The sequence below is a fragment of the Lutjanus erythropterus genome, chromosome 11, assembly GCF_056507025.1.
Source record: "Lutjanus erythropterus isolate fLutEry1 chromosome 11, fLutEry1.hap2, whole genome shotgun sequence".
NCBI lineage: Eukaryota > Metazoa > Chordata > Actinopteri > Lutjaniformes > Lutjanidae > Lutjanus > Lutjanus erythropterus.
In genome coordinates this window covers 31,996,346-32,023,304 of record NC_139327.1, presented here as the reverse complement: position 1 = coordinate 32,023,304, position 26,959 = coordinate 31,996,346, and the positions used below count along the sequence as shown (strand labels likewise).

Here is a 26,959-nt window from a genome sequence, read left to right as displayed (position 1 = left end):
ACCCTAATTAACATGTAAACCCTAAATAAAAAATAAAAAACTAAACCTGACCTTCAGTCGGCATTAAGGTGAGTAGATAATGATTCAATTTTAATTTTTGGGTGAACTATCCCTTTAAGTATTAACTAATGTTAATCAATGGACCCTTTCGATAAAGTGTTACTGTGTATTTGTACAATTTTTGTCAAGAATTAACCCAACACGATTAATCAATTATCAAAATAGTTGATGATTAATTGAATAGTTGATTATTAATTGGTTAACCAATTAATTGTTGCAGATCTATACATATCTATTCTGTTGTCATGACTTAAAAATGAGACAGTACTGGTGAAAATTGGTGCAGTCTTTGCAGTCCTGTCAGATTATTCACTCTGTATCCCGGGCTTGGATCCTCGTGGTGACTGTTGTCCACCGGATGGCGCCAAATTCAGAATGGTTCATCTCCACACAGTGGTTTAGATATTCAGATTCTTTTGCTGAGAGAGCAGCAGTGGTGGAAGAAGTACTTGATCCTTTACTTAAACTCTCTTCAGTGAGTTTTAAACTGGTTAAGAAACTTTAATAGTGATGCTTCTATATGGTCGAAATAAGCAAACAAGAACATCAGCAATATTACGTCTGTGTAGTTAATCCTCATGCCTTCCACTGAGTCTGATTCACCTTGAGACCAGATTAAAACGTTTATAGCATGCAGACCAGTTAAAAAGAAGCAGTGTAAATCAAGTAAAACCCTTTAACATTTATTCACCAAAATAATGACACAGCTCATTGTCACCAATTTTTGAAATACTTTTTTTTAAATTTGTAACACTCAAAAAGTCAAGTTTATCTAAAGAAGAAAAGTAAATTATCTCGACTAAATGTTATAGATCAGTAAAACTTTTTAAAGCTCAACAGTTTGAGTTGGGCTCAAAACTAAAAAAAAATATTTCAGTACCTTACCTTGAAATGTTGAGTTGTCTCAGCTATTTTTTTTACAGTGTAATTTGATTCTTACATTCTTTAACTGTAAAATATGTAGCCTATACACCAAGAATATTTTATGTATTTACCTTTTTGTCCATCAAACAGTTATTTAAATGAAACCCTGTGAGAAATGAAGAGGTGAAATGTCTCGTCGCTTGAACTGCTAACAACTCAAATACATCTGAAATTAAACAAGAAACACTGACTGTTTTTTTGTGAGGATAAGCCGAAAAATGTGAGGAACCACTGATTTAATCTTTTTTTTATGTAAAATTTTAATTAGCAAAGTATCCAGTGTCTGTAGCACAATAAATGTAGTGTAGTAAAAAGTAGACTGTTTCTCTCTGAATTGTGGCAAAGCAGACGTAGCGACACTCAAGTAATGCACAAGTACCTCAAAATTGTACTGAAGTACATTACTGGAGTAAATGTAGAAAGTTAATTTCCATCGCTGCTGAGCAGGATGTGACTTTGATGTGATTACATATAAACAGAGCTCCAGCGGCACCTTCCTGACACCCGAACAAATTAAGGTCAATGAGTTTTTCTTGTAATTAACAAAGCTCTGTGCTGAGCTCCTCCAATTAAAATAAACAAGAGGAGAATGTTTGCAGATGTATGAACTGAATAATAAAGAGAATACAAGTGATGGACAGTGTGTTAGATCAGACTGTAAGACTGGATATAAAACAAATTATCATTTCTGATGGATAGTGTTTGAGCAGGAGAGGCTCCCTTGACTCATTTTCAGTATATTTGAAGTGCTCTTAGGGATTCATGTGTACTTAAAAATCACATCATTTCTTTAAAACAATTAAAATGTCCTTATTGCACAGCATGTTCATGTCTTGTTGCCTGTAGGTCATCATGGCAGGCATTTTTCACAATTTTATGACATTTTATAAATGAACTAATTGAGGAATAATTGACAGATTAATATTATTATAATAACAATCACGAGGAAGAGTAAAGAATCCTTCACACTATCCCTGTCTATAAATTTAAATAATTTCATGATGTTCAGTTGCCTGTTTTCATTTTTTTCTGTATTAATTGTGCCTGATCAAACTCTGAACACCAAAATGTTGTGTTATTAATGTTCAAGTGTACAGTAACAGGATACAACAGATAGAAAATTACAAAAATGTACAGTGATAACATTTCAACGAGGAACTATAAAACAAGGGAATCATAAATATGTTTTTTTTTAGCAGCTGAATTTATTAAAAATCATGGTGACAGCATGTGCTGGTGGTTAACTGATGAGAGAAGGTGAAACGTGTGGTTGGTAAACAAGTTCCAGCTCTTGTTTTTTGGCTGCTTCATTGCACACAGAGCAATGCAACAGCATGACAGGCTGTAAACTTTACAAACAGAGTCTCTAAATCACCACAAACCACAAATCTAACTGTTTTGTTTAACCAGAAACAGCTGTTTTATTGCTCCTGCCAAACTCACTGGATCACTGTCAGCATCATTTAAACTTTGCAGAGGCTAAATTAAATTCACCAAAAATGACTTGGTTGGTGTTTTCACCTTCTCTAATGGTCAGTTACAAATTTACCATCAGTGACTCTCTCAGTCCTAATCAGCCCCGCAGTTCATTTCAGCTCACTTCAGTTCCAACAACCCAACACTGTCCTCTGGCTCTGGTGGCTCAAAAGTCTGGACATGTTCAATAAAACTGCAAGACTGAGCGTCCGGGTTTCAGGTCGTAGTGGTGTTTGACACTGAGACAGCAGAGCAGACACGCTGCCAGTTATCAGAGCAGAGAAAACCGCTTTTATATACCTAGTGATTTTTTAAATCACTCAAATTTGGCTGGGTGTCCCTGGTGTGACAAATTCGTGCAGGAATGTGCAGGGCAGGTTACGCCTCACCTCAGCTGCAGGGGAGAAAAGCTAATTGGTGCGATGGGATTTTATTATTGAACTATAGAAGGACACACACTTTTACTTTCTGATGTTTTCACATCACAGATGATGATTAAAGGCATTAATGTGTGAATCTTACTGGTAAAACACACTCATGTAGGCTGATTTAGTGTGACACTCTGAACTAAAACAAAAGAGTGACTTGTATTATTATTAGTGCTTGTATTGAACGGCCAAATCTGGTAATTCTTAGTCAGAGACAGCCCTACAAGTCATTCTGATCCTGTGTCACTGGGACATATAGTGCAATGTTTTGGAAATAATCTCTTCACCTAATTAATGTATATACCCTGATGTAGATGTGCATAAACACATCAGATAGTATCAGTTTCTGTTATCATCTATCTCCTGATCTAAAGACCATTTCTTCCTCCAGCTGTAGATCCCTACGTGATCATCACCTGTGAAGGAGAGCGGGTTCGTTCACCAGTTTATAAGGACACACGGTGCCCAAACTTTGACATCAAAGGCCTGTTCTACCGCAAGAAACCCAAGGATGGCATCCACATCGAGGTGAGCTGTCTCTCTCTGCAGACTGAACACTGACGACAGGCTGAAACACACGTTCATGATGCTCCCAACCAAAACGTAGCAGCTCAGGTCCTGTGAGTGGTGGCTGTCTGACATCAGAAGGAGCAGAGCAGTCATCTGAGAGGCCTGCTCTTTAGTAGCAAGTATTTTGTATTGTGCTGCTGTTGCCAAACCGACAGATTTTGCAAAAGGTTAAAACATTGCAAATAAAATAAAGTGTGAGATTTTAGCCGTACTCAAGTTCACGCTAGAGGGATGAATTATTTTGCATACTTTACCGATAATTAAAAGTAAATTTAAAAACATTCGACATAAAAATGCTGCTGCAGTGTCGAGCTGCAGTGATTTATTGATTATGAATTGATTATCAAATTAAACGTCAACTATTTTGAGTGTCTCAAAATAAAGAACTGATATTTCAAAAACAGAGAAACTTTCTCAAAATAATTACTTAGATACTCATTACTTCTAGACAGTTTTTCATTATAATGACTTACAGGATTTTTTTTTCCCATCACACTGGTGAAAATCTGTTTCTGTATGGCAGTTATCTCCTCTTGACCTAAAACCCTTCTATGCCATGTAAAGGGTCATCCAAATTTCAAATAAATAAATCATTTCTTTATTACTCCCAGTGGCGTTGAGCCTGACATACAGATATATATATATAGTTTTTTTTAGGTTTTAATATATCAGTCTTTGAGATCCACACAGCAGTGTGCCTGTTATTTGTGTGAACTGACCCTTTAACCCTCATACTCCTCCAGAACCTCGTCTAGTTGACATAAGTTTGGGGTGTGTTTGATGAAGGCAACATTGAACAGGACAGGGTTCAGGTTAAATTAACACTTTGATTATCTGTCTGCAAACACACACATCTGAAGCTGCAGTGAACTCCTGTTTAGTTCCAGTCAGCCCCTCTGGATCCTGCTGCTCCTGTCCTACTGTGTGTGTGTGTGTGTGTGGATCATTGAGCTCTCGCTGGAAGAGTTTTATATTTTCTTTCATGTTTGTTGTGTTTGATTGAGACTGAAATCAGAGAGGAAGCAGAGAGAAGTATCTAACAGACCTAATCGACCAAAAAGTTCCCTCAACTTTGCAAACCCGAATAATTTGACTCAGGAACTCAACAAGCAATAAAAAGTCCCTTTTGTGCAGTGTTAGTTTTGTCAACAGACGTTCTGACAATAAGTGTTCACTGACATCCTTTTATTTCATGACTTAATTGTGACGACGACGTAAAAGAAAAATATTGACGACAAAAATTATGACAAAGTCACTGTTCAATATGCCCTGACGAATAAAGACAAGATGAAACAGTTGGCTTTGTTCGGGGAGGACAACCTCGTTAGATTACAGTAATTAATCATCTCAAAGCACTAATAAATGTGATGAGTTCCTCGTCTTCACCAGCGGCCTGTCAGGTGGGAAGAAAAGAAAAGAAAGAGGAGAGACGACGTGTCTGTGGACACTTTTCTTTTATATTCAAACCGAAAGTAAGACTCAGTGTATTCTTCCCAGTAGGCTGCAATTTAGAAGAACTCTCCTTAATTGAGCTTTGGTAACATTAACGATCAATTAGTCGATTAATTGTTATTAGAAAAACAAAATTTTTGCTTACACCAACATGTGTTTTTCCCCTTCAATCAAAGCTTAATTTCCACAGCAGCATATTAAAAGTAGGGCCTAATCAATACTGGACCTTTGGGGCAGATGCTGATATAAGGAGTTTTCAAAAACTCAGTATCAATATATTGGCCAATATTTTTTTACAGAATATATAAATATTGTCAAATATGTGTAATGGAGGCAGGATGTTTTTCAGTTTAATGACAAACTTTATTGTCCAAAATGATATCAGGGCACTGAAACTTAGCTATTTTTTAATAATTATAAATAAATATACATAACAAATCCAAATATATGTAAAATATATCTATATATTAAAACAAAATGATGAAAAGTGATCAAATATACATAAAATGCTGACATTAAAGCTGACAATTAAAAATAATTTGCATTATGTTGTTTTGAAAACAAAAGCTTTCATATTGGTACATATCAAACAACACATACATGATATCGATATATATGGATATAGACAAATATACCTGTGAGAAGCCAATATATCGGGCTGATCTATCAGTCTGACTCTAAAATAAAGACCTACATATTAAGCACATAACGTGCGGCTCACGCTCATTAAAAAAATCTGTTATATTTTGAATCTTCATTTGATAGTAGATCGATTAAAATTCTTAATGACAGATTAATTGATCATTGGTTAATTGTTATCATCCCTAAATAGCAACCTTTTCCCAAAACACTGCTGGTTCTGTGATGCTGGCGATGCGCCGTAGGAGCATCAGTTGACATGCGTCAAATAAGGCGTGTCAATTACTTTTAGTGCGTTTGTTTATACTGTAAAACTACAGGCTGTCTTTGTCTCAGCATGTTGAATCAATCATTATCATAGACAGCTGAACACTTTTTAAACACTCGTTCTCACCTTGTTTCTTACGTGCCTTTTCCATCCATCATCCCTTCATCATCTGTGTGTGTGTGTGACTCCATCACATGAGAGTGGAGCCGGAGGAGGAAATTTGATGAACATCCATAACCGATCAATTACAGGCTCAATATCAGGCAATATGTGTACTTGTTAGGGAATTATTGTTGGTAATATGATGTTGCATTTACTCAATCAGACCTGTGAAATTGCATCATTTGTATCTCGGTGAGAGGAGGCAGAGGTGTGCATCTGCTGCTCTGAAGAAAAACAGAGCCTGTAATGTGGATACAAAGACAAACAAAAACCAACTGCTCCTCTCTCTCTCTTTTTTTTTTTTTTACAAAATCTGTTAAAACGACAGTTCATCCCAAAATCAAAAATTCATATTTTTCCCCTCGCCTGTAGTGCTGTTTATCCATCTAGATAGTTTCAGTGTGAGTTGAAAAGTTTGGAGATATCAGCTGTACAAATGTTTGCATTCTCTCCGATATAATGGGAATAAATAAAAGTACATTTGAACAATTCAAAACCAGTGTCTTTTTCAAAAAATCATAACCTGATTACTCAAGAAAATCCACTCATCTTGGCGTGATCAGTTTCATGTAGGAGGATAGATTCTACTGCAATTGTTTAAAAGAGACACTGTTTTTTAATTTTTCAAATGTGTTTTTTTGGTGCTTTGAGCATCAACAGCCGAGTGCCATCTAGTTCCATTATATTTGAGAGAAAACAGACATCTCTGTGGCCGATACCTCCAAAACTCTGCAGCTCACACCACAACTGATGGATAAACAGCGCTACAGGCCAGGGGGAAAATATGTATTTTTGATTTTGGGGTGAACTGTCGTTTTAAGCTGTCTGCATCATCCTGATTAAGATATGTGTAAGCCAACTTTAGGGTGTGACTACATCACTTCTTTACTATAACAATGATTTTTAAGCTGGTAGTGTCATTACAGTTGAGGCTTTAACCTCATAGCAGCAGACATCAGTTTCCTATGTGATATAACTAACACACACACACACGCAGCTCGTCCTTGTAGGATTACTGGTGAACAGATACAGACTTTACTGTACAAACAGGCCTGAGCTGCTGTGATAAAATAAGAATTGAAGCTGCACTCTTAAGTCCTCAGTGTCCACTGAAAAGACGTCTCTCAGTGTAATTACATGCTTCTACATCTCCTCACCAAACCATTTAACCTCTGCGTGGCTCCGTCTCTTTTTTTCCTCTCGGATGACAGCTGACCTGCTACAGTGTAGTTTCTTGAGCTGTTCTCCTTTATCATCATTAAATGAAATGTAGTCCTTCCATGTCTCCGCATCAACAACCTACTGACAGAAAGTGCTGTTAGACTGTTATGTTATGCTGTTAAAAAACTAAATGGGGTAAAGCAGTGTTAGCCCAGCGATTTTACCGGCAAGACTAGAGGCTACTTACCCGTTTGTAGTGGTATGTCATGTTGCTTGTTGTCGAGTGGTATGAGAGAAGCTGCTGACACCTGACTTTTTTGGATCATCTTTGACTTTGACAAGCATCTCAAACCACATCGATTAAAATAGACTTAATCGTGTTTTATTTTTCTTGTTTGTAGGATTTTCTCACAAATGTGATATTACTACTATTATTATTGTTGTTATTATTATTGTTATTATTATTAGCGGGTGAAAGTGTTTGCTGGATGTCATCACTTTCACCCTCATTTTTTTTATCCCACTTGTAGATATTTCCAATAATTACGGTGAAGAAGCTCTCATCTTGGGCTGACAGATCAGGTGCTCTTTCTTCTCCACCTGTTTCCTTATTTTTCTTCTGGTCTGTTTTTCCTTTTTTCAGCATCAACTTTAATTTCAAAAGATTTCTTTTCCACCTGAGACTCAGTCCGTTTCTGCAGGGACACACCATGCACCACTTCAGTTATTGCAGCCCAAGGAATTATTTTATGAGTCGCAGTGTGCCTTTTACAGACACGGGCACCGCAGCTGTGCATCCGAGGGTCAGGCTGAATGTGACGAGGCAGCGCTCAGCGCTGGTAGAAAGCAGGTGAATCAGAGAAATAAAAAGTTATTTCCTGATTGTTTTGCAGCGGTTGTGATCTAAACAAAATTAAACACTCCCGCAAACCACAGCAACAGCTGATTCTGTCTGAATGTGAAATTGCAACAACCTCACCGCTTTCTCCATGATACTGTTCTGTGCAAACGTATTTCCTTATAGAGAGAAATGGGGGCGTTACAGACAGCGGGCACTAACCTGTCAGTTCAGAATGTTTTTGATTCATTAACATACGCAAGGTGGGAAGAACAAAAATGGCTGGTGTGCCTCTTTCTTAGTTGAAGATGGGGGTTTATTCATGCACACTAAGGAGATTGATTAAGAGCACAAGTTATTTTCAAATTTGTATCAACAGTCTTCATGAGTAGTAGTATTTACTGGGATAAACTAAACATTTCTTTGTACAGTCTGACTTTCAGAACCCCTATAGCCAGAATGGAATGATCCATCGTTTCATAGCCACATTTTGCCGTGATTTGATTTCGAGATTTGTCCTTAGATCGAATCTTCCGATAGTCGACCATTTGGGGTAACCCCTGCTTCATAGTTTGAACTCCTGCTCTTTCTTTGTCAATGGAAGGTAAATCATTTGTTGCAAATCTTATCTTTGTATTTCCCTTACACACTTGCACAATTGGTGGGAAAGTATAGTTTTGTTACTTTTCCAGAGCAAAGAAGTGACACTTAATCTATTTTTAGGTTTTCTCTATTTTCTAAATCAAATATAAAAAGTTGTATAAGTTAATTCTCTTTGAACAGTGCTGCGTAAGTAAGGTTTATTATTTTTTTCTTATTGCTTTACTTATAAACTCCTTTGAATCAGCACTTCTTCTAAATTTTTCCTCTCTGTCACTAACTTCTGTCCCTTGTGTATTTTCTCCTGCACTTTTCTCTTTTGCGACTGCTTATTGCCTTTTCTCTTTTCTCTCTTTTCCTGCTTCCCTCTTTTCGCCTTTCGGACGTCTGCCTTCCTCCCACGAGCGCCGAACAGATCTACAACAAGAACATGATCGTGGACACCTTCCTGGGTCAGGTGATCCTGTTCAGCGACCCCAACGAGCGGCAGGAGCAGCACACGCTTCACCTCCGCGACAAGGGCAGCCGCCAGGACAACGACCTCCCGGGCACGCTCACTGTGCGCCTCATCACCTCGACCACGCTCACCAACATCTGATGCGATCGTTTATACAATTATAATCATCAACTCTCAAGGTGGCGTTCAAATCGTGCCCGCCGTTCATGTTCACCGCTCACCCTCAGACCATCATGGGAGCTCACTGTGTCTTCTTTTCTGCCGCTTGCGCTCTCTTCATGTCTCTTATATTTTCCCTGTTTTCTTTTGCTTCAGCGTTTAAACTGAGCTGTGTTACACGGGTTTTTAAAGGCCTGTGCCTACGTTTCTGGATCGAAGGTGTCCATAGACAATATTTGGGGTTCGTATTTAATATATTATAACTCATTCCTGCCAAATTTCTCCATTATTTAGAGTTTGTGTTTGATATTTGTCCTTAAAGTAGGTTTTGTAGCCAGAATCTCCATCAACAACTGAGCTGCAGTTATCAAAGTAGTCATAGGAATAGTTCTGATGATTTGGTGGGTGTTTGTATGAGGCATTTATCCATAGTCAGTGTATTACTTGCAGTAGATGGCGGTTGGCACGCCCCCAGTTTGAAGAAGCAAATCAACCAAACTCCATTGGTGAAATCAGTCAGTTTACCTCAGAACACAGGAGATTTTGGTCCACTGCTGCCTCGATCTGTTAGTTGTTTGTGTTACTGTGTGAATTCAGTGTTAAAAAAGGATAGTTTGGATTCACCAAAGTAGCTCAATAACATTACCTAACTAACCAATCGAGGCAGCTGTAGACCAACAACTCCTGTGTTCTGTGAGGTAAAATTACTGATTTTACTTATGGAGTTTGGTTGGTTTGGAGAGATTGATATTTGACTTTTTTAATGGCAGTTTCCAGTCGTAAAAAGCTTTCTGATGACAAGGTAAAACATTGAAAATATTCTAAATATAGCTACTCCTAAACTAATATTGATTTTTGTGGGTGGACCTTTTTTAGGTCTCTGAAATACCATCAGTTTGTCCACAGCCATATATTGCTTTGCCTCTCCAAACTTTGGACTGTAGGTAATTCACTGGCTATCGGTAAGTAACTCATCCAACCCCACATCAAATAATCTGAACTATCCCTTTAATTGAACTGACCCTAATCTAAACTTATTTTCTCTCTGCACATTGTTATATTTAATCACATAGGTCTACACACACACACACACACACACACACACACACACACACACACACACACACACACACACACACACACACACACACACACACACACACACATCCACATACACACACATGCACACAATACATACTGTGTGTATGTTATTTCTGGACTCTCCATGCATGTGCCAATGTTTCCAAGGGCTATGCATTGCCTTAAGGTTGAGTCTGTCTCTCCACCTTGAGGAGGCAGGGGGGTCATGTTAAATACTCCTTATCTTCTCCATCAGCTGTCCTCAGTATTAGCACAGCCTCCATTCCTTAAAATCTACATCTTACCCTGCTTTTTGTCATAGTTTCAGTTCCTATCTCCTCTATATACTGACATAATGTATACTCTTTTCTATCTGTGGATAGTCGTCCCACCCTCTCTGCTCACCCACACACCTCAACTCTTCACCAGTTTGCCGGTGCTTTGGAGAGCATGCAGCACTGTCTGTCACTTTTTACTGTGGACTTTACAAACGATAGCCAACAGCAGCTATTCTCTCCCTCTACTGAGAGCTTTTCTGTGTTGTTCTGTGAGCGCGCTCATGTGTGAAATCTTGCCTCCCGTCTTCCATCACTAATACCATTTCAGACTCCCCGAGACGCTTTCTGCCGGTTGCTATGGACGATCTAAAACTGCATGGCTTAAAAAAAAAAAAAAACTAAAACTAAACTGTTTGCCTGTGCTGCACATCTCTCCGGTCGTAGCTTAGCAGCCGGTGCTTTTGATAGTGCTATCCTTCCTCCTTGATCCATGTGTACACCTTTCCAGTCCAGCGGAGTGCAAAGATTCACCCTGACATAATCAAGTGCTTTATGGGACCAAAGATGAGCCAGACCCTCCGCTCTCTTAGTCCCTTTCGGACCGCCCTGGCCTGGCCTGGCCTGGCACAAGCCTAGCTACAAACCACCACCCCCTGTGCCACATCATCTCTTAACGGCAACACCACTGCCTGACGCTTCCTCTGACTTGAGTCTGCTGGCCCGGGCCAAAGACTCACGCCACGTGACCCCAAGAGATAGCAGCTGTGCTTCTGCTGATGGCACAGAACAGGCCTGAGTGTGTGTGAGAGAGAGAGCGAGTGTGTGTGTGTGTGTGTGTGTGTGTGTGTGTGTGTGTGTGTGTGTGTGTGTGTGTGTGTGTCCTGCCAGCCAAGGAAACTAAAAAAGAAGGAACGGACATTACGTTAGACTGAAAACATTCTAGGGGTGCCCCCAATCATTTTTTTCTCAGTCACTGTGCTTTACAGTCACATGATAAAACAGATAGAAGCTTACAAAAGTGTACAGGGAGAACTTTTCAATAAGGAATTATAAATAAGGGGAATCGTAAATATATTTTATATTAATGGGACATTTCTGGTGACAACATGCGCTGGTGGTTAAGTGATGAGAAAAAGTGAATCGAGTGGTTGGTAAACAAGTTTCAGCTTTTGTTTTTTTTAGCTGTGTTATTGTACACAGAGCAATGCAACAGCATGACAGGCTGTGAACTTTACAAACCGAGTCTCTAAATCACCACAAACTACAAAATTAACTGTGATGGAACCAGAGAACGGTGACAGAAATGGAGCGCAGGTGACGCACTATCAGACACTTCACCCCAACGCACCATGGAGCACACAGGACAGGTGATGCTTGCTTGTTTGTGTTTGTTTTGTGACTTAGAGACTCAGATTGTTAGTAAGTTTCTGACAACATTATGGAAAAGATTGCTACAGTGAGAGACCCTTTTTTTAAAGAGTGAGATATGTTTTGTTTACCTAGAAACTGTGAAGCTGTTTTATTGCTCTTGCCAAACAAACCATTCTCACGGTCATCACCTGCTTGAGTTAAACTCAACAGAAACAAAGTAAAACTCATCAAAAATATCTTGGTTCAGCTTTCCACTGTTCCAACAATCACCACTTCTGATTTGGTGGAAATAAATCCTTAAGTCACGGCATGAAGGAGCGTTGAGCTTGAGAGAAGTTCTGCGGTGCGCTGGGATTTTATACCTGAACTGTAGGAGGACACACTTTTACTGTCTCTAACTTTCAGAGGCACTTCTTCATCAAATGTCATTAAACATAGATATGTTGGGTTTTACTGTGCTTCTCCCATAAGCCAAAATAGAGGTGTCACCAGTGATGTAATGTCCCTTTCTTCTTTTTTGAGTTTCCTCGGTTTCAGCCTTGCTCTGAATGGGAGTGCTTGGGGGTGAATGTATATCTGTTAATTCATATCGTACCTGGAAGAAATCGATTTCTGAGGAAAGGTGTGAAACGAAAGGAAAAACAGCCCTTTAGGGGAACACACACCTTGCACTTTATTTCATTTAAAAGCAGGGGGAAAAGACCCTTGAGGATGAAAGAAAGTGAGCAGAGGAGATGTCCTGCCAAACAACCTGTGCCATCGCCTTGGTCCTGGCTTTGCCTCCACAGCAGGAAAACAACATGAGACATTTGATGAACAGAAGGATTTCAGATGGCTTTTGCATATTGAACCAACACTGGTACAATGTAATCTAACTCTGATGGCATTTCTTGCGTAGATCATGCAGCCATCTAATTTGACCTTTGAGCACCGAGGCTTTTTTGTGACAGAAGCCGAGACAGAAAATCACAACTTGTGTTTTGTTTTTTCAGAAGTGCAATATCATTGCGGAGACTTTTTCATTCCAAGTTTTATTGACTTTTGCGTGTCTTAGTCTTTTTTTTTTCTCCACCCCGTGTTTCATAAGAAGAATTAAAATGTAAGTTACAGTCATTATCAAGACATTTCCTTTGAATGTAAGACAGTTAGTGGACTAATCTCTTAGTCAAACTATCAAGTCCATTTTCCTGATTTTTCAGCGCCTTTTTCCATTACTTGAACTGTCACACATGGCATTTAATTGATCACACACCTTTGTGTACAGCATCTTTATAAATGTGTCTTGCATGGGTTATTTTCCAATATGTCCATGGCCTTGTATTGTACTGTTCAATTGTTACTATATACTGTATATTTATTCTTTCTATCTCAAAAGTCTTGGAAATGCTAGTTTTGAGCAGTCAGCATGTCTACACTAATGCACCTCATGTCAGTCTGATCATATCAACAGGTTTGAAACAGTTATGTCTTGTAATACAGTGATGCATTCATAATGCCTCTAGCATCGGTGAACATTAGCAGCAGTTGTTGACTACTATTTAGGTGCTATTTATCTTCTCTGTGCTCTTTTATGTTGTTTTCTAACCGAGGGACAGAACGTGAGTGTTAGGGTACATAATGAGACTGAATTTGCAGAGTGTTCGCTTGCAGACAGATGGTGTTAGAAACTGTTGTAGTGCCAAGCAGTGTAACGTCGTGAGCATGTGCCTGCGTAGCTGCTGGTTTTTATTTACCGACCAGGTGGGAAAAGAAAGAAGCCTTTCTCCCCGAGTACCGCTGAAGTGTCCTTGTGCAAGGGACTGAACTCCTAACTGCACCAGAGGAGCCTCATAATGGCCAGCTGTTGCACAGAGCAGCTTCCAGGTGTGGCTCTGCATATTTGTGTAACTTTAATCCTCCCACATGTCAATACAGTGACGTCCGAAAGCATCTTGAAATGGTTAACTGAAGGTGGGATGAAGAATTAGGCTGTATTCACACCAAATCAGGTGTTACGGCAAAAATGTCCGTTGTCCTGTTCATTATGAATTGGGGTAGTGCATATAGTAGAGCAGACACCATCTGGTTGTTTCATCAAGTGGTTGGTTGATAAACTTTTGGTTAACCAAATTCTCATTGACTGGAGAGTTACTGGTGTTACTTTCGTAAGGAGAAAGCACTTTTTAATCCGTTGCTGTCCAGGCAGGCTATCTACTGAACATTTACTGGCTCCAAACTAATTGACACCATTACATAGTACCAGTGTTAAAATGACCCCCAGCCTCAGAGGACAGGAGAGCTGATTTTGCTTCACCGGACTGCTTTATCAGCGAGCGCCAGTAAGAGTTCAAACTCAAGGAAGGATTGTTACCATGGTACGGTCAAATTTCAGGAATTTATTTGCTTGGCAACACTGTGTAACTTTGATTAGCCCCCATTTAGGCTACCAGGTAGAGAGCACTCAGTACATGGAGTCCAATTTTGTTAATTTAGAGATAATTTGCAGCTTTTTTCCCCAACAACCCATCGATTGGTGGAAAAGTAAGTAAAATTTTGTTTAATCAAGATTTTCTTTGGTTGACTAGTTTCTAGTGCTTAGGCTGCATTCATGTGGACAGCAGTTGATACTGGGGAAAAAAATTCAGCAGCCTTGCTGTGAAAAGTTGAAGTAGAATCAACTTTTAGAGAAATGCAACCCTGAATAAACATCTGGATATTGTTGAAACAGGGCCCTATCCAGGCCAATGTTCATGGACCAAACGATGATCTCTTTTAGTCGTGTCCTCGCTTGGTTTATTGCATGTATCCAGCTTCAACATTGCATCTCTGCTGCAAAATTGTTTCCATTTGTTTGAGAGAGAGAGAGAGACAGCAGTGGTATTCAAGCGAGCTAGAGACTGAAAGAAGAGAGGAAGCTGGGGTCCAGTGGAAGCCAATGAATCAGATAAACAAAACATTATTTTCTGATTGTTTCACAGTAGTTACGTTCTAAAGCACAAATAAACACGTCCACGCTGCTGCACAACTGCGCTAATTGCTGCAATGCTGGATTTGGTGTGAATACAGGATTAATGTCTGAGATTATTGGTGCCAAAGGTGTTGCTGCTTGGATCTAATGAAACTGACAGTCCACAGAGGAGGGGATGACACCAGGTGTGTTCCTCTCATGTTTTACCATTACATTTGACTCCTGGAGCCTAACATCCGATATCCTGAAAAATAATCCAGAAGCTCGTTAACAAAACTCATAACAAAATTTACCGATGCTTTGAAGGAATTTCCAGAATCCTCAAAGACTCTTTTAACCATCTGTCTTTAGTTTCAGTTATTGTAAGCCGGGCGAGCATTTCAAATGCTTTTGTGTCCGTGTTGGTCGGTTGTAGCAGGAAGATTTGAGCGGGATTTAGACAACAACAGTTTTCAGCCAACTGCAGCACTTAAAAAGTGTGTTATTGTCATGAGAGGCAACACCTGCCTGTCAGTATGCAGTATTTTTCTTGATGACCAAAGTACATTTTTCACTATGTTGTTAACAATGAGTTTTCATTTATTATTTGACTGACTTATGGTGCTGTAAAGATGTGATTTGCACTGTTGTGAGGGCATTCTGAAAAGTTTTCACAAAAATGTAGCTACCTAACTATCACATAAAACTGTAATGCTTTGTATTTTAATGGCATCATCACAAATCACAAAACATTTCATGCATTAATCAGGTTAGCAAGAAAGTAATCACACTGAAATTGATCATACTGTAACAAAAGCAGCAGCATCTCACTCAATATAAATGAACTGGTTCATCAATTCATCCATGAAATTTGTCCAACAATGTTGAAGTCATATAGAAATATTGACAGTATTTCTATTTAATGAGAAATTAACAAACAAACAGAAATCATATGCTTGTCAACGAGGTTTCCTCCAGTGACCAGAACTACAGTAAAAACAATTCATGCATGAACCAAACTTTTGTTGTCAGTGAACACATTTTATGATCACTTAGACCTGTCTGTATGGATGTTACTTTGTAACTGACTAAGTAAGTAACACATGCTTGTGTTGCACAAAAAGGGCAAAGAGATGTGTCACTCCCAGCTTTCCGGACATGAAATGTGGTCATAATGGGGAAAACAGATTAAAAATTGTATAGCAGATCAAATGTTTTCTTGTCCAGATTGTTGGAAGCATCTTTGGGGGTTCTGGAAATTCCTTCCAATCAGAAGAAAGTTTAGGTAAACAAACGTCTTGATTTTTTTAAAGATTCTTTTTTTTAGAAGAATTGATGCTTAACTCTGTGATTTAATTAGTTAATGATTATAAATTATAAGCATATGCTGAGATAGGTGACACTGACATCCACTGAAGACTATCAGACACATTTTAAACACCTTATAAAGCAAGTAATCGCATTAAAAACAAAAAAAAAAAAAGCCAGCCTGTTGCCAAACCATGTTGTTTTTAACATGGACATTTTACATAACAGTTCAGTGTCTCTCATGCTGATTGAACTGTCAAAGACCCAATTAGGATATTATCAAAATTAAACAGATTAAATTGGTTTTGGGTTGATAACGACTACACGGTACATTCATGAATGCCAATTCCAACTCCACAAGTCAGTGTGTAAAGTAATATTTGTGCCGTTGTCGTAGCCGTTAATGTCAGAACCATATTTTACTTCACATCAGGTTTCAGCAGCGAACGGTTGTCATCTTGTGGCTTCCTATTTTTTTTTTTTTTATTTGTGTCAATGTGGCACAGACATATAACCACTAACACACGATGTGACAGCTTTGATTTATGGGAGTTTTTGGGCTTCAGGGTCACCGTGTCAAACACAATCCCACAGCAAGAGAAAAGGACTAAGCACCCAAAATAACAGCGTGTCGAGCTCAATGAGAAATCTTATCAAAGTGTTCCTCTTCAATCTTCTACTCATGTGCCACAGCAGTGCCAAAAAGACGACCGATCTGTCGAAAATGATGCTCATACTGTGCGAGATGTTTGCCATGTAACTGTTGGACAAATGCGAGACAGGCAAAGTTTGAGTTTTTTTTTTTTTTTAAATACCTTTTTTTGTCTTCTTACTTTTGTTTTTTTCTATCATGAACTGATTCTCATTGTGTTGCTATGGTTACTCATTGTACTTGTTGCACATTGTGATTCTTTGCCAAAAGTGTTATGGCTTTCACTGTTATCCACCACACACACACACACACACACACACACACACACACACACACACACACATACAGACACAGACACACACACACAGACACACAAACACTCCAGCTACTAGACTAACCAGGCTTGGTTGGAGTTTCTGGACCTTGACTGGTTTTTTGACAGTTGCTATAAAGCTTATCGGTTTTCTGTACATACTTTCCGCACGGCCATGCCAAAGCAGGTTTTAAGAACACGAAACCATTCGAATGAAGCTGAACTGCTCAAAAACGTTGGTGACTTTTGTACGAATCCAAAAATGCCAGTGCATGTAGCAAAACCGCTTCAGATCTGCTCGCACCATTACGAATCACAGAATATATCTATTTTTGTTTCTCAGAGTGACTTGTGAAACATAATCCGCTGTTGCTACTTTGATAAACATACTGTGTGAAGTAGAAGGCTTATGTTGCACACTTGCATGAATCAAAACAGTATCAGTAACAGTTTTCTAATATTTTGTATTCAGTAACCTGCAGTAAACAGTATGTATATAAAAGTAGCAGCAACTTATGAGTTATTATTATTATGGGATCCATGTTTTGATGGATGTTATACAATATATTCTAGACTTTTATTTCAAGAGGAAGATGTTCTTGTTCACTACCTCTAGTGATCAGCAAGAATACTCAGAGGAATCAAGTCAATTATTCACCTTACTCCTGGCCCAGTGATATTTTGTGTGAATTATGGCTGCGACTTCTGGGTATTTCTCTCACTGAACTGGCATCTGCAAGAGCTAGCAGTACGCTAGTTGGACTCACAGGAAGTAGACTGCGGATATTAGCCTGCCATTGACTGACTGTGTCAGTCAGCGTTCTTATCTCCGTCACTGTAAACACCAATTAGCCCAATCAAGCCCAAACTTAGCATAACAGCTTGTACAGAAAAATTTTAACATGTAAAAAAAAAAAAAAAAATGAGCCGAGTCAACTTGAAATTTGTAACTAAACTTAGATTAATTAGTTTGAGTCTAATTTGAGTTTTGTAAAAACAAACAAATTACTTAAGTTAACTGAACTTGAGAAAACATGTTCAGATACTAAATTGAACCAACAACTGTTCAGACATGACAAACACATTTGAATTCCTACTTGAAGCCGCTCCCAGTGAATACATTAAATTTTAACTGCACAATAGACACTTAATTCAATACTAGTCTTCATCATGGTTTGAAATATTTCCATTAAACACCCATGATTGAGCAATATTAGATGCAAAATTGATAAAAACTAGTAAAACACATTTTTATGTTAAGGCAGGTTGTAAATATATACATATATACATACATATAAATGAACTAGAAATGATGAATATATTTAAAGAAAACATAATATGAACATAATTAAGGGAAGTAAATGTAAAAAGTAAGATAAAAAAAAAACAAACAAAAAATAACAAAATAAAAATATAAGATAAAATAATATATGTTGGGACAGACAGGTAAAAGTTATAGGGGTATATGAGAGAGGTTTAAATTGAGGTACTAGGGCTGCACAATTAATTGCAAACGCAATAAAATTGCAATATGGCCAAGTGCAATATCCAACTCACAGAACCAGAACCAAATCACAGTTTTTTGAAACAGGAAAAACATGTGAGAAAAAAATCATTATAATGAGGCTCTGTAGTGCTGCAGAGATGTTCAGGCCTAAAAATCTTGTTCTCCAGATGAAAGAAAATATATTTGTTTGGTTCAGACCTCGATAAATATCACATCATCATGATTTTAACAGTTTTCTTTTTCAATTAATGTGCAAAATTGATCATTTCCACTAATCCTATTGCATATCACAACCATAATTTCAGTCAGAATAATTGCAATACGAGTTTTTTAGCACATCGTGCAGCCCTACGAGGGAGAAGCTTTTCGTAATAATCCAGAAGTCAGTTACTTTTTTTTGTCATCAATTAAAGTTTAGTTCTATAAGAAGTGATCTGCCATCAACATTTTCATTTTCCAGGAACTGACAAACTCTGAAATACCATTAAGAATCCCTGAGAATATTTACAAAACGATGCACAGTCCAATACATATGTGATAAAAACACACGACTTCATGGCAACTTAAAGACAATGGAAGACGCCTGTAGCGCTAACACCAACAAGGTATCATGGGACAAGGAATAAGGTGGATAGACGTGGGATTTAGAGCGCTGAAAACAAGATGTTTTGTGATTATTAGAGAGGCTTTTTCCCCATTTATCACTTGTAGACGGAACAGCGACATGATGGCAGCTGAGGTTTGCCTGCCTGCTGATCTTATAGATACTGTTGCATGTGTCTGATGTTACAAGACACTGGTGATGGAGCTCCAGGAAGAGTACACCAGGTATTACGTTTATCTCAATGGCAGCAATTTGAAAACTGTATTGAATCCGTTGTACCAGGTCACCAGATAGCTTCTGCATTCTCGTCATTGGCGTTTTTATCCAAGGTCGAGTCTTGTCCATCGAGGAATGAGCTTGTGATTCTTCTTGTATTTTTCTGCTGATGTTTATTAACTGGAGACTGGAATACCTACTGCATGGTGACACTTCTAGAAGATGCTACGGTCTTTATAACAAGTATCTTTTATCAGTATTTTATAACCTTGTTAATTTTATATATCCACTTTACCTTGCGTTCCAAACTGGTATGTTTACTGATAGCTAGGTTTCAGAGAGCTGTGCTGTATGTTCTGTACCGTGTGCTTGTCTGTGTGTTCTTTTCGGCGTGGGCTTTCTTCTTTTTCTTTTTCAATGCGTGTTCGTTGAATTTGGTTCTCGGTTACACTGTGGTTATTTTATAGCTACGATCTGAAAATATTATTTTTTCTTTTGTATTTAATGTCAACTTGTGGCATGACTTTGAAATAAAACAGGAAAACCTATTCTGGGTTGGTCATTTTGTTTAACCTTTATTCAACCAGGAAGTCTCTCGGCATCTTTTCTTTTTGCTTTTTTTTTTATTTTTAGTAAATTTTATTTTTATTAGGGAGGTCATAACTCAAATTATTGCATTAAGCCTTATTTTTTTTCCCCACAAAAAAATCAAGGCCACAATTTCCAGATTCCATAATTTCATGAAAAATAGGTGGTAATTACCAAGTAATATTTTTTAAATAACTCACAAATTACCCCAAACTTTTAATGTTAAATTATGTGATAATTAGCAAATACCGTTGTCATGTAGTTAATGGTAATTATGAAGCAACATATTTGAAATTTCACAGAATTTACTTGAAGGTAACCCCAGATTTCATGGTAAGTATTTGATAATTCACATAAAAACAACACTTGTGAATTATCACACACTTGACATGAAATCTCTCTTTGTCCAAAGCCTGGATAACTTGTCATTCCTATAGACAGTGAAATAGTGAGCTATTTAGTCCACATTTAATACACAGATCAGGGATGCAGGGATTAACCAGATATCTGAAGATAAAAGAGATGATAAAGTAATAAGAAAAGAAAGTTCTGAGACAGATAGATTCACATTATACACTCATCTCCCACCTTCTGTATCTATGGAAGCACATTTCTGCCAATATGGTGTAAAAAAGAAGATCCTGTACATCATTAAAATTAGAAACATTTTCTAAATAATGTATTGGATCTCAAAATATTGATTTAGTATTTCATAATGCCGACTATATATCTTAAAATAATGAGAAAAAGACTTTGATTCTAAGCCATTCTTTTAAAATATTAAGCCATTACTGTTCAGAAAGTTTCTCATTATTTCTCAGGGGAGACCGGGGGCAATTGTAACTTTTTTTTTCTTAAATTTCCTTTATGACTCACATACTTTTTGAAATAATAAAAATAAAAAATTCTCTAGTTTAGCATGCCAACATTAGCTAATTATAAGTCTGAAGAGAAAGTACAGCTGAAGCTGAGGGGAGTCCTGTTGGCAGATATTTGGTTATAAACTGTATGCTGATTATCCAAAGTAATTCTGGAAACTTGAGTGTAGTTTTTCAACACTGAGCATCACCAGAAATCTCAGACATATCAGAAAACCTGGGTCTGTAAAACCAAAACTATCTGCATGCAAAGGTACCTCTAGAAGTAAGAGAGGAAATATGTTTTTTCTTGTAATTTCTGTGATCTGACCCTTTAAAAATGACTTAGCATGTGGTAACAGAGCAACAACTTGGAGATCGTGACCCGGGTCACCTCCCTCCGCACCTCCCAGCTGGTCTCTGTATCTGCCACCAACAGGCTCCACCTCCCGGCTAATCAGGATCAGCAGCCATGAATGAGACACAGCGAGAGTCTGAGGAGCCCCGACACTGACCCAGACATCAAACTGGAACTCACGCCGCCGTTCACCACTGCCGAACCTGAGGGACCAACGGAGGACGAGGACGGGCGAGTGCCGTGGGAGAGATTTATAGCAAAGACAGAGAAGTGACAGACGCACAGGAGCAGTGAAGATCCTCCTCCTCCAGGTTCTCCTCCGGTCCTGCACACGTCCTGATCCTGCATCCTGCATCCTGGGCCTCCTCACATCTCACCTGGACACTCGGGACGGAAAAGACGGGCACAGACGGGCAGGAGGAAACAGAAGTGTGTTTGAAGGTAAGTGGAGCAGGTGAACGTGGGTCGAGGCTGAGGGCTTACAGCCTGCAGCCAGGCCACAGTGCTGCTGCTCTGCTGTAGCTTTAGGCCAAAGCCTCTTACTGTTCCTCGTCCTGTGCCAGCACTTAAAGGAGCCATTATGTTCCCTGCAAGTAAATACAGCCGACTGCAGTGTGTGTGTGTGTGTGTGTGTGTGTGTGTGTGTGTGTGTGTTTCTCATAAAGTCTGAATGTTTCTTTACTTCCAGTTTAGACCCATTAGAGATCACCTCTCCAACAGTTTAAAGTGTCTCCTGAGTGTAACGTAACTGATGTAAGATCTTAACTATAAAAGTGAATAGAACTACTCAGGCCTGTGGAGTAACAGATTACATGTAACAGGATTACGTAATCTGGATACAACAGAAAGGTAACTGTACACGAGACGTAATCAGATTACAGGTACATTTAGTAAAAATGTGTTTCATTAGTAGGATTGAAAGTTAAAAATAAAGAACGATAAACTACTGTGCGCAGTGAACACAAAGCTGCCAATTCATTATCACAGCCTCTAGTGAAAAAATGTTTCACCGGGTGGAAATTTCATAATTTTTTTTGTCTTTAAATCAATAAACTGTGCACAACAAAGGAAGGAACAGCTGGACAAACGAATAAACCAAACAGTGAACATAAAACACTCTGAGCTTTCAGCTTCTTAAATACGAAAGTTTTCTGGTTTCTTTACTCGTCTGTGACAATAAACTGAATACGTTCACATTGTGGACAAAACAAGGCATTTGAGAACGTTTGATCAACATTTTTCACCATTTTCTGACATTTTATTGACCAAACAACTAATAGTTTAATGGAGAAAATAATTGTTAGTTGCAGCCCTAAAAACATCATAGTGAGCTAAACAGTTTCACCATATTTTATACTGAGGTAATTAAAAAAAAATGGAAAGTTACATTACTTTATTATTGTGATATTTGAATTATGTTACTGACTACATTTCTAACAGGTAATTAGTAACTGTATAGGAATACATTTTTAAAGTAAACCTGGAAATACTCACATTTAGCAGAGGATGAGGGTGAAAATGAGGAGACAGTTAATATTTCCTCACAACTTCCCAGAAGCCCAAGGTGATGTCCCTAAATATATTCAGTTTGCAGTGATTAATGAGAATGAAAATGAAGCTGAAACCAGAGAATGTTTGACAATTCTCAACTAGTTTTGCTTGAAAAAAAAAAGCCTGTAACAACTAACAAGATTATCAAAATAGTTGCAGGTTATTTTCTGTCCATGGATTGATCAATTAATTGACTTCTTGTTTGCACTTACCAGCTTTTTATGAACTTTTAACCTCATCTTTGTGAACATTAGATGCTCATGGATTGATGGATGGATACTTGACAGAATTTCCTAAAATAAACTCAAGGAAAGATTTCTAGAATGGGGTCAAACTTGTTTCAAAGGTCAAGAGGGAACTTTTATGCTCAAAATCAAGAACCTTTGTAGACACAGTATAACAGTTGAGCATAGAGCTGCAAAAATTAATAAATGAATCGCTTATTAAAATAATCAACTATTTTGACAGTCAATTAATTGGTTTGAATGTTTTTTTAAGAGAAATAAAGTCAAAAATCTCAGATTTCAGCTTCATAAATATGAATATTTTCTGGTTTCTTTACTCCTCTCTGACAGTAAACTGAATATTTTTGAGTTGCTGACAAAATACGACATTTGAGGATGTCATCTTGAACTTTGATCAACATTTCTCACCATTTTATGGATCAAACAACAAATTGATTAATGGAGAAAATGATTGACGGATTAATCAACACTTGCAGCCCTACTTGAGAATATGAGAAACTGAAATAATAGAATCAGTGCGGATGCTTAAAATATCTTGAAGTTGCACAACTGAGTGAGTGATTTTTACATAAGCCATGCTGATAATGAACCCAGTATTGTGACACACTTCCCAGTTTGGCCTGGGCCTCACTGTTACTGCAGCTGAGCTCAGAAAAATGTGAATTAGCTTTAAACAAAGCACCAGTTCAGTCCAACCACCTCTCTCCTCCGAGCCACGGTGTTTCAATCACTGATAATTAATACTCAATACTGCTACACTGCAATTCTTCTTCTTCTTCTTCTTCTTCTTCTTCTTCGAGTATGACAAGTCTGACTGTACAGTTTTATATATCTGCACCTGCTATCAGTTGATCATATGGGGCAGTAACTGCTGTTACCTAGATGTCAAACATGTCCAAGAAAGTGCAGATCATTTAATTACCTACTTAATTTTTAGAAATGGTATATATAATAAATATTATGGCACTTTATTTCTGTAATTTCTCTGAAAGAAACGTGGAAAGAGGCAGATATTTGGTTAAAACATTATTAATAGCAGGTAAAAGAAGCTGCATTAAGCTGCATAATGTTTTATAATTGTTAAAGAAAACCTGATGACCTGAAGAATCACAACTTGAAGAAAAACGTGCAAAAACTGTCCGTGGTCCGTACAGATGAGCCCCCACAGTTCATCCACTGACTGAATCTAACCATCATGGCGAGAGAAACAGTTTTTACTGTGGCTGTTGGTTTTTAAAGTAATAATTCCCTAAATCTGGAAGCAGAGTTGTAGTGAAAAGTTGAGACAGGTGCATGCTGTGTTTTACTCTGCAGTGCATCTCTGTGTGGCACCGGAGTCTGAAAAAAAAGGAAGAGCTACTGAGGAGACATAGAGGGAGACTCTCTGAGGGACGAAAGGTGACGTTCAGTTAGCTTAGCACAGAAACAGTCAATAGAAATGTCCCTCAGAGGACATTTTTTCACTGTCACTACAGTACAGCGGTTGAACCAGTGCTTCTAGTCTTGTCTTTTTCTACTTGAGTAAAGAATATGTGTACTTTTGCCACCTCTGGTAAAGACATATAATAGAACAGCTTGAACAGTCTGATAAGTTCAGAAAACTTCAGACATCACTTCACTGTAATGCTGCCTTTAAAACCAGGAAAAACCAACACTGATGACATATCATCAGATAACAACATCAGAGGCAATATCTAGTCTCACATCATACTGATACAATATTGATATATTACCCAACCCTAATTTCACAACCAGTTTTTATCTCTTTTTATTAAAAAGTTAAAGTTGAAAGTTAAAATTGCCTCAAATTCAAATATAAATCATATCAATAAATCAAATAAGTACAGAATAAGCAGCTCAAATTTGCATTTGCAAAAGTACTTAAATTTGAACTAAGTAACAAAACTAACAATATTATTATTATAGTCAGTTATAGTTATTATTGGTCAGTATTCATGTCTGTGTTGGGTTTTTTTTTGCAGAGACTGAACTCATGGCAGACATGGAAACATTAAACTTTGCTGGTCGATGATGAGATGAATTCTTCACGCCTCTGTGTGCCTCTGAATCCCTGCCATGTGAGTCACAACTCATACACATACAGTGCACACGCTTGTTAACGAAGCATTAAAGGCCACACACACACACAGATTAGCTGCCAAGGCATTAGCAAGATTGCTTTTGGCCATTACATGAAAATCTGTGACCAGGTCGACTCGGGGTCTCATGTGCTGCGATGACGGAGGGTTGAGGTCTTGATCTCTGAAGAAACATCTCTGTTTTATTCCATCAGGATAAAATAATTATTTGACATAATATCTATGAAACTCTTGATGTTAATTTTGACTGTGTGGTACATTTAGTGCTTGATGATATTTATTTTTTGGTTATGGACTAGTCATGCTGACCAGTGGCCTTACTGACAAGAATAATTGCAGAGAAGAAGGCAAGAGGTAGAAAAATTAAGTGTTGTGAAATTAATTAACAGATATAGAGATATCTGTGAAGCTACTTTTCAGTCAGTTGGCATCAGCAATCAGCATCTTAACTGCAGTTGTAATTTTGGATGTTCCTTGGCGACTAGTTTCCCTGTCGATTAAACACAAATTTTAATTTAGACTAGTTGACTCGTCTAACAGTAAGAAAACATTCGGAAAGCAGTTAAAATTGAGCATAATAACATTTTATTTAACTCAATGCAGGATTTGACAGCAGTTTATCAAAAACACAATCTGTTGCTGCCAGTGAAACTCGCTGAGTTTTATCTCGTCTGTCACTATCACTGCTCTTTAGGCGATGGAACGTGGCAGCAAAATAATGAACTGTGGACACGTCGCAGGTACCAGAAGTTTAGGCTCGTGTGTGTCTGCTGATGCCAGGGTTCTTACAGGTGCCGGAATTAATTTTAACGTAGTGTTTTCACTGTTTGATTTTGATTAAAGTGCTCGAAAATGCTTGAAATTGTAATTGCATGACTTTCCATGAAAGTACCATGAAATGGTTGAAAAGCAGGTCCTCTACAGCACGTTTGGGTTTGTAAAGCTGTGAAGCAGGGCTGTGTATAAAGTGCAGGCCACCCTGTAAATGTAATTACAGATCTATAGGTCTGTGTGTGGGGCAGTTGCCAGATTAGCACCCTGTAGTTCTGGATAAGAGGCTCTGTCTTGGCATTAGCTGAACATATTGTGACTTGCTGCATATGGATGAACTTGGCTGGAAGTGAACTGCAGACTGTAAATCTGCAGGGCTGCTCTGCAAAATGTTGACTGTTCCTGTGGATTTAAATATATATATATATGTACTCTGTGTCTCTGTGTCAGATTCCTTTGATGAGTCACATCCAACTAAATGTTAATCTACTTAATGACCCACTAATGGATCATACACTTACAGTAGCCCCTCCCCTTGTGACATCTTAATCACTCATACAGTCTGTTTTTTCGTTTCTTTAATCCGTACAAGTTATTTAGGTTTCCAACTTGTTTGTGTTTCCTAAAAGGAGTTAACTGGGAAGAAATAATGTCAGTTCGATTTCGCCTTTAATTCACATCATTCAGTTCTGCTTCAGTTAGTCATTCAGATTCATTTTATTTCATTATAGCTGCAAACTGGACTGTGTTCCAGCATTTAAAATTTGCTATTTACACACAAATGCAACAGAAACTAAATCAAAACTTGTAGAGCTGCAATGATTAATCGATTATCAATTGATTACTAAATTAATTGCCAACTATTTTCATAATCAGTTAATCAATTTGAATCGTTTTTTAAGAAAAAGCTTCAAAAATTAGAATATTTTCTGGTTTCTTTATTGGAGACAGTGATCAATCAATTTTCTGACATTTCAAAACAAGCAACTATTAATCGATTTATTGAGAAAATAATAAAACAAATTAATCAATTATGAATAT

General features: G+C 38.0%; 2 protein-coding genes across 2 annotated transcripts in view; both read left to right on the top strand.

Annotated features, from left to right (window-relative positions):
• Window positions 1-9,650, top strand: part of capn5b (calpain 5b) — a 68,958-nt gene extending 59,308 nt beyond the window's left edge. Inside the window, exons 12-13 of the mRNA XM_084729986.1 lie at window positions 3,280-3,416; window positions 8,994-9,650. Coding sequence (XP_084586112.1) covers window positions 3,280-3,416; window positions 8,994-9,176 — 320 coding nt within the window. The 3' untranslated portion in view covers window positions 9,177-9,650. The remainder of the gene's footprint in view (window positions 1-3,279; window positions 3,417-8,993) is intronic.
• Window positions 9,651-25,023: 15,373 nt separating this feature from the next.
• The window catches only part of myo7ab (myosin VIIAb), a 38,304-nt gene continuing 36,368 nt past the window's right edge, over window positions 25,024-26,959 (top strand). The window contains exon 1 of the mRNA XM_084729985.1: window positions 25,024-25,126. The gene's annotated coding sequence lies outside the window, so the exon portion shown is untranslated. The remainder of the gene's footprint in view (window positions 25,127-26,959) is intronic.